This window comes from Sebastes umbrosus, chromosome 8 (genome assembly GCF_015220745.1).
Source record: "Sebastes umbrosus isolate fSebUmb1 chromosome 8, fSebUmb1.pri, whole genome shotgun sequence".
In the NCBI taxonomy this organism is placed as follows: Eukaryota; Metazoa; Chordata; class Actinopteri; order Perciformes; family Sebastidae; genus Sebastes; species Sebastes umbrosus.
Genome location: NC_051276.1, coordinates 20,424,076 through 20,432,616, shown reverse-complemented (window position 1 = coordinate 20,432,616; position 8,541 = coordinate 20,424,076). Strand labels below are relative to the sequence as shown.

At 40.7% G+C, this 8,541-nt stretch overlaps 1 protein-coding gene across 1 annotated transcript; it reads left to right on the top strand.

Moving 5' to 3' along the window:
- The first annotated feature begins 510 nt into the window (after nucleotides 1–510).
- vps33a (VPS33A core subunit of CORVET and HOPS complexes) lies at nucleotides 511–8,445 on the top strand. Its single transcript, XM_037778736.1, has 13 exons — nucleotides 511–686; nucleotides 890–955; nucleotides 1,644–1,771; nucleotides 1,883–2,069; nucleotides 2,297–2,413; nucleotides 2,550–2,724; nucleotides 3,211–3,404; nucleotides 4,212–4,338; nucleotides 4,716–4,783; nucleotides 4,958–5,095; nucleotides 5,836–5,973; nucleotides 6,068–6,236; nucleotides 7,507–8,445. Exons 1-13 carry the CDS (start codon nucleotides 585–587, stop codon nucleotides 7,698–7,700), a joined length of 1,803 nt encoding a protein of 600 aa, XP_037634664.1. The 5' UTR covers nucleotides 511–584; the 3' UTR covers nucleotides 7,701–8,445.
- Nucleotides 8,446–8,541: the final 96 nt, after the last annotated feature.

Sequence of the window (8,541 nt, the reverse complement as noted above, 5' to 3'; positions counted from 1 at the left end):
AGTCCATAAACAATGTCCTTTTGAGAGAAGTTTCCCAGATGAGAAACTTTTGGGAAAAGCCAGTCATGTATATCAGAAGCCATAAAGCTCCAGAATACATACAATGAAAAAATAAATGATCAGTAGTTTCCGTATCATCACAAGGTCCTTAACTAACATTGAAAGCTTTATAGCATAATTTTTCTTCGTATGTTTCAGACATGAAAAGTAAAAACACAGTTCCTTATGAAAAACATGTAGATTTCAGGAATCTATTTTTTTTATGTATAAAAAACTTTCCAAGAATGATTATGGAATTGATTGCAAGGTCATGTAATGGGATCTTTCACAATTGTACCAAATATAACATTTTTCTTTGTTGGATTAGAAAAAATTACAAATTTAGTGGTCAACCAATAATGCAAATCATCCCAGAAAGCATTAGCAAAAATAGTGCAAACTAACAGGGAGGAAGTGGAAGGATTGGGTTGTATTATGGGGTGGTGAACTATCTTGTTAATGTATCTTCTTTGGTCACGTGATTGAGCTTCAGAGCTGTGGTCACCTGATCTGTTGTGTTGTTAGCTGCTAGTTGATACAGAAACATGGCTGCACATCTGTCCTACGGTAGAGTTAATCTAAACATTTTGAGAGAAGCAGCACGAAAAGAGCTTCGGGAATTTCTGGACAAATGTGCGGGAAGCAAGGTAATAAAACACAAACATAAACATGTAAAACACATGACTGAAACAGCTAGCAGTTAGCTCTACAGACCCATGAATCTGACTGTTCAGCTAACTAGTCTCTGGGAGCTATATCACTGACAGCTAACATTTCTACATATAGATGATTTTCTTTTTTACAAGTCTTGCTACTGATATGCATAACTTTATGTGCCCTTGCTCTTCAGGCCATAGTTTGGGATGAATATCTGACAGGACCTTTTGGACTGATAGCTCAGTACTCTCTACTGAAGGTAAGTACTTTTTCCTGTGCAGTTTTTGTAACTTAAAGGTCCCATATCGTGCTCATTTTCAGGTTCATACTTGTATTTTGTGTTTCTACTAGAACATGTTTACATGCTGTAATGTTAAAAAAACAACTTTATTTTCCTCATACTGCCTGCCTGAATATGCCTGTATTTACCTTCTGTCTGAAACGCTCCGTTTTAGCACATTTTGACGGAATTGCAACAGGATTGCGTTGCTAGGCCACAGCTTGGGTCCATGTGTACTTCCTGTCAGCTGATGACATTCCCATACACTGCAACCAGGAATAAACTGGGACATATTTAAAAATGTTTACGTTTAAAATTGTGTCAAGGGTCTAAATGTTGTATATTTGTGACATCACGAATGGGCAGAAATCCTGACAGCTTGTTTCAAATACAGAGTTTCTGAATACGGGCTGTGTGTATTTCCCTGTGGATTGAGTGTTTTAATACTTTCACAGTATTTATATAGGACTTAAGCCTGCTTTATAATAAAAAAATGAAAATCTCACTTTTTATAATATGGGACCTTTAAAGTAAACCTATAGACAAGACCTAGATAATATCTCAGACGTCAAAGACACAGTAATGTACCATATATTTAACATAGCTTAGATTTTTGTTAATCGTAGATATCAAACACATGTTGTATGTTTATTACTGTGGTTTTCAGGAACATGAAGTGGAAAAGATGTTCACCCTCAAGAGTGGCAGGCTCCCCTCTGCTGACGTCAAAAATATCATCTTCTTTGTTCGTCCCAGGCTGGAGCTCATGGACATCATTGCTGAGAATGTATTCAGGTCTGTTTTATGTGTCTCATTTTCAAGCCCAACAGTTTAAACAGCGTTAAAGGTATTTTGCAAAGCTGTCCACAGTATTTAAAACTTTTGTCCTGCATTGTGCGCCTTCAGCGAGGACAAGATGCATTCGTCTCGAGACTTCCACATTTTGTTCGTGCCTCGGCGGAGCTTGCTGTGTGAGCAGCGGCTGAAGGAGCAGGGTGTGTTGGCCTCTTTCACCAACATCGACGAGTACATCCTGGACCTGATCCCCTATGATGGCGACCTGCTCTCCATGGAGTATGAAAGTGCTTTCAGGGTGTGTGCATCCCAGATACATATCAACCACTCTGCTGCTCTATGACTGAAGTATCTATGTGTTGTTTTGAAGTGAAGATTAGATTTCAAATCACCAGCAGTTCAACCAATATAATGACATTATGATGCTTGTTCTAATTTGTAAGATCTCTTGAATTAAAATGTTCACACTTCATCCAGGTTTATAGCTGTGGTGTATTTCTAAATGTCATGATGTGTCTCTTACAGGAGTGCTACTTAGAAAATGACCAAACAAGCCTTTACCACACCGCCAAAGGCCTCATGACGTTACAGGCGCTGTATGGCACCATTCCACAGATATACGGGAAAGGAGAATGTGCACGGGTGAGTATGGTGCGAGGTGGAATCATTTTTATATGAAAACTGATGATCAGAAAACTGCTAACTTCACATGAACAGGCTCAGCAGTAGCCAGGTGAATGAGTTTGTTTGAGAAAGGAAATCCTCTGCTTGTTCTCAGCATGTTGCCAACATGATGCTGAGGATGAAGAGGGAGTTTGCCGGAAGTCAGAATCAGATCCTGCCTGTGTTCGATACTCTGCTCCTGCTGGACCGTAACGTTGACCTGCTCACCCCGCTGGCCACACAGCTCACCTACGAGGGTCTCATTGACGAGATCTACGGAATCACTAACGGTCAGAATAAACCTTTTTCACTCTTTCTCATTATGTGTGAACGTCAGTCTGATGTGAATGCAGTGATATTTTTATCTTAAGTCTGTATATATTTGTGTTTCTTGAATGTCTGCTTCTTTTCTACAACTACTGATTATTTTCACTGTCGATTATTTACCTGATTAATCGATTAGTTGTTTGGTCTATAAAACGTCAGAAAATTGGGAAAAATGTCCATCAGTGTTTCCCAAAGCCCAAGACGACGTCCTCAAATGTCTTGTTTTGTCCACAACTCAAAGATATTCAGTTTACTGTCATAGAGGAGTAAAGAAACCAGAAAATATTCACATTTAAGAAGCTGGAATCAGAGAATTTTGACTTTTTTTATTTAACTGATTAATCAATTATCAAACCAGTTGGTGATTAATTTAATAACTGACAACTAATCGATTAATCGTTGCAGCTGTAATCTCCCTTCCTTGTTTTTTTTCTCCCTCTGACTCACAGGTTATGTCAAGTTGCCTCCGGAGAAGTTTGCGCAGAAGAAGCAAGGCGAAGCGAGTAAAGATTTACCCACGGAGTCCAAGAAGTTACAGCTCAACTCGGCAGAGGAGCTGTATGCAGAAATACGGGACAAAAACTTCAACGCTGTCGGAGCGGCGCTCAGCAAGAAGGCCAAAATAATTTCCGCAGCCTTTGAGGTTGGTCTTGCCTCATCTTTGTTGCTCTAGCATATTTGCCTGCTCTAAAATGATAAAAGTGTAATGTTTGTTACAAGAAAAAAATGTATGTTGCAATGCCTGGTGCTTCCAGGGAGCTGCATTGGATCACCTCCAGACATCCCAGCTGATCTGATTTTAATCTCTATGGCATTTTACTACAAAGGTCATAACAGAAATCCATGATGTTAGGGAAGTGATGACGATCACCAAGAGATAAGATAAAGTACTAATTGTTCAAGTGGAAAGCTCAACAAGGCCAAACGTATTACCCTTCTCTCATCAGCTCAGAACTCCGGTATATTGACTGCAATACAAACTACATTAAACTACATTACATAGATTGTTGATAAGCAAAAACGTGCACCATCAGAGGTGTTTTAATCCTGAAAAGCAGTGAGCATGAGCAGGCTGCTCATCGCTCCTGTAGACGCTTCCTATTAGAAATGTTTTCAGGAACATAATTGTTTGTGTGTGTATCGTCATGGTTTGGTCTGAAGGGAATTTAAACTAAAATAGTTTGTGTCTGATTTATTTATAGAAAATGATGCTAAACAGTTTTGTCTATTAATATAATTAGATAAAGGAGCAACATCTTCTTAACCTTGTTTTTTGGTACACTTTAATTTAACCTGCTTTACATCTACTTCCATCTACTGATGTGCTGTATGAATGACTTTTTGTGGAAATGAAATTGGATTCCATCATTTCAGTTTTGTTTTTCTGAGCTGCGGGATCAAACATGTTAACGGCTCGGCAAGTAAAGTGATATTTTTTTGTCTTTTTCAGGAGCGCCATAATGCTAAAACCGTGGGAGAAATAAAGCAGTTTGTGTCTCAGTTGCCTCACATGCAGGCAGCTCGAAGCTCGCTGGCCAACCACACTTCTATAGCCGAGCTGATCAAGGACATCACCAGTGCGTAAATAACCCCTTTCTTTCCCACTTAAACTACTTTTCATTTTATTCTGTTTGCATTTTGGCCTGATTCTCACACCGTATTTTCATAATGGCGAAATAAAGCCTAAAACCTACACACAATCTGCATTTTTAATTATCCACCAACTCAAAGTACTGTTTGTAGTGATCATTTAAATCACCCAAAATGACTTACAATGTTTTGGTTGTCTGGAACAGCGTCATAAAACCTACTTTTATCTTTTATTTCTCTTGGTTTTGAGGACTATAGAATCCCACATTGCCCTGTTCTTACAGCATTGTATCTTTAAGGTGTCTTCTAGGTTTGTTAATACATATAATGTGATAAAAAATCTAACTAATGTCTCTTGTTTCAGCCTCTGAGGCCTTCTTTGATAATCTAACAGTGGAGCAGGAGTTTATGACTGGAGTCGACACAGACAAGGTATTGTTCGTCATTTATAATGAGTCTCACATCCCTATGTACAGAGATGTACTGTGGTTTCATCAAATTTTACTACTGCCTTATTGCATTTGTTATTGTTGTTTTGTACCTGGTGCTGATTTTGAATGAGAATTGCTTCACTATAGTTCTGATGAATGTTATTTTTCTATCCAGGTGAACACATATATAGAAGACTGCATTGCCCAAAAGGATCCGCTGATCAAGATTCTGCGTCTGGTGTGTATGCAGTCAGTCTGCAACAACGGCCTCAAGCAGAAAGTGTTTGACTACTACAAGAGGGAGATTCTCCAGGTAAAGTCAGAGACACAAAGATGTGTTTTTGGTTGGTGGTGTCTTCATTGTGCCCATAGAGACAGAGTGCAATGCGTCATATTCTCAAAACCACACCCACCAGAGGGGAAACAATTGGCAGATTTCAGCATGGCAGAGGATTATTTTAGCACCCTGTGTCTTCCAGGGGTGCAGCTGATAACTAAAACATTGATGGATGATGATAAAGATGATGAAGTTAGCTCTTAGCAAGCTATTGTAGTTGCATACTGTCAAAATGCTTTAGCTCAACTTGCAGAAATTGGCCTATAACTGACATTTGGAAAAAAAATGCTTGCTGCATACTGAGTGTCAGGATCCCCCCGTTTTCCCCATTCATCCTGCTCATGCCTAATTTTTGTCTTCTTAAAGGCTCAGTTTGTTTTGGTTCAGCAGCTTATAAAAACACAATTCTGGGTTCTTTACCCTGTTGGTAGTTCATCCCACCACATAGCGGCTTTTAGGCATTTCTCTGCTGTTTGCTAGCAGACAGAATTGACAAGGAGGCACCTTCACGCAATACTAAGTCAATGGAGAGCGACGAGATGTTTTCCCCTCCGGTGTGGGCGGGACTTAAATGCATTCTGTCTCTATACTGTACATTCCTTCTGCATCAACAACAACAAAAAATACAAAGGCTTTTTTCTTCCACTCAATTGTATTAAAAGAAACTTGTAGCTGACTGATTTTTTTTAATAATGCCTTTTTTGTCTTTTGTGAAGACCTATGGTTATGAACACATACTAACCCTGAACAACCTAGAGAAGGCGGGTCTCTTGAAGCCACAGACAAACTCAAGGAATAACTACCCCACTATAAGAAAAACCCTCAAACTGTGGATGGAGGACGCCAATGAACAGGTGCAATATTTATTAAATGAAAAAGTAACTTGAAGGATTAAACCCACTTTTGAGGAGGACCTTGACCTTGATGTGTGTTTTTTGATTCCCTCAGAACCCCAACGACATCTCCTATGTGTACAGCGGCTACGCTCCACTTAGCATCCGACTGACCCAGGTCTTGGCCAGGCCCGGGTGGCGTAGCATCGAAGAGGTGCTGAAGATGCTTCCGGGCCCACACTTTGAGGAGAGACAACAGCTGCCTGCCGGGCTTCACAAGAAACGTAAGGGCCAATGAAAACCACTGTTTACCCTGCTGCTCGCTAAACAGAATAAACGTAAATGACCTCCTGCCTGCTGCGTGTAGATAAGACACAGGCTTTGTTTCTGTTGAGCCAAATGCTGAACAGCAGCAGATTGATGGGACAAAGCTGACAATACCACAGAGCCGCTGTCAGTGTCTGTGTTGGAGAGAAGGCTAGATAAAAAAAACAAAAAACATGCTGTGCTTCATTTGTCAGTGCTTTCCGTCAGTTTTCATCCATCTTTTCATACTGGCAGTAGGAGGCGTTACACCGATGTGAATAATGAATTTCATTACACTCAATTTGAAATGTGCTAATTAGACCAGTGAGTTTGGGCATTAGACACTTGTTTCTACATGCCTGCCTTACATTGGATTTTAAAGGTGATAATAGAGGACTCTAATCTAGGGGGAGGGTGACGGATATATGAGTGTTTTCACGTTTCAAAATATTGTGCTTTAGCAGAATGGTCCTCTTTTGCATTCAGTTGTATTTTGTTAAAGTGAGCGATGGCAGAAGTTTGATGGATTTACCATGTCCGAGTGAAATAAAGGAAAAACAAAATTGTCATGCTCCAAATATCCCTTAATACGATGGCTGAGACCAACGAATTCAAAAGCCACAACGCAAATGCAAAAGCCGGATGTTAACAATGAAACAGGCTGACTATTAATGCTGGCGAACGATTATTAGGCCCGTTGGAGATGAGTCAGGCCTGCGCAGAATCGATCACCGGCGATGCATTCCGGTTAGATTTGTGTCTGACTTGATCCCAACTTGCTCTGACGTCATGCACACACTGGGTAATGATAACCTAACAACATCGAGGCGGCCCTAGTTTTTAGAGCCATGCGCCGCAGATGCTTTCCACCGACAGCAAGAGCCAGGGCATGATGGGAAACGCTTGGCCGTCGACTGATCATAGAGTTGATTGGCTCTTAGTTTTAACCACAAACACCCGGTTTTGTTGAAAATCGTCAGAGCAAGTCGGACACAAATCTAACTAGCATGCATTGTGCGGTGATCGCCGGTGATCGATTCTGCGCAGGCCTGGCTCATCTCAAACGAGTCTAAGAACAGTAATAACAGTCGGCCCATTTCATTGTCACCATCCGTTGTTGCACACTTCCAGCTTTTGTATTCGCGTTGTGGCTTTTCATTCGTTCAACACTTCTCGGACGCCTTTGCTTTTTAGTTAATTTATCTATGACATTTTGTTTGAGACATGCATCTCCTTTTACTTTTACAGGTCAGCAAGGGGAGAACCGAACAACGCTGGTGTTCTTCCTCGGTGGAGTGTCGTATGCAGAAATAGCCGCTCTTCGTTTCCTCTCTCAAATGGAAGACAGCGGGATGGAGTATATTATAGCCACCACAAAACTCCTTAACGGCACTACTTGGGTCAAATCCCTCATGGACCGGCCTGAATCCCAGACCTCCTGAGTCACCTGCATGTACACCTGGCCACATCAAACACCCCATCCATCCATCCATCAGAAAACCTCAGCTGCTGTTTTTTTTATGTCCATTTCGGTGAACTGCAGGTGTTTCATTGATGTCTGTGCAACAACAGGCTCTTTAAAGGTGCCCCGTGGAGTTTTCTTTTCTTCATTCGATGTTACTGACCTGAGCCCTGACAAACATGTTGAATGCATCTCCTTCTTCATAACATTTGAAAAGCTGATTGATAGAATATTTTAAATTGTTCATTGTTATATCCGTGTTTTCTTGCTTGTCTCTGCTGGTGCTTTCTTTGTCCAGTACCATCACCAACTGCAGATCAGTGGAATAGAGTGAAGCCTGCAGCAGGAATGCGTATCACGTCACCTGCGGCCTCATGCATGCGCATAACACAAACAAAACGTTGACCCACTTGTAAAAACTGTGCTCCATAGTGCTTCTAGTGGTCATAACCACCACAGGGTACCTATTTCCAGTCCTTGATTTGCACCCAGACAATATAATATAAAGCTGGTTTAATACCTCTGTTTATCCCTTTGTCCTCTGGCTACATATTGCATCACTGAGGTCATTGCTCTACTGTGGAGCTACTGTAAATATGTATGTATGATTAAAATCTGTGGGATGTTTGAGATGAAGACGCACTTCTTCAGTTTTTTTTAAGGCTTTTGCAGGCAGCTTTCTGTGGCTTTTGCTGGGCTAAAAATAAAGTCTTAACTAACTGAAATCCTTTTTGAATTACTTGAAGCCATTTTGCTTATTGTTTACTAGATAATTTTTCAGAAAGACAAAGCTGATCGTGATCAGGGAGAGCAGATGAAAG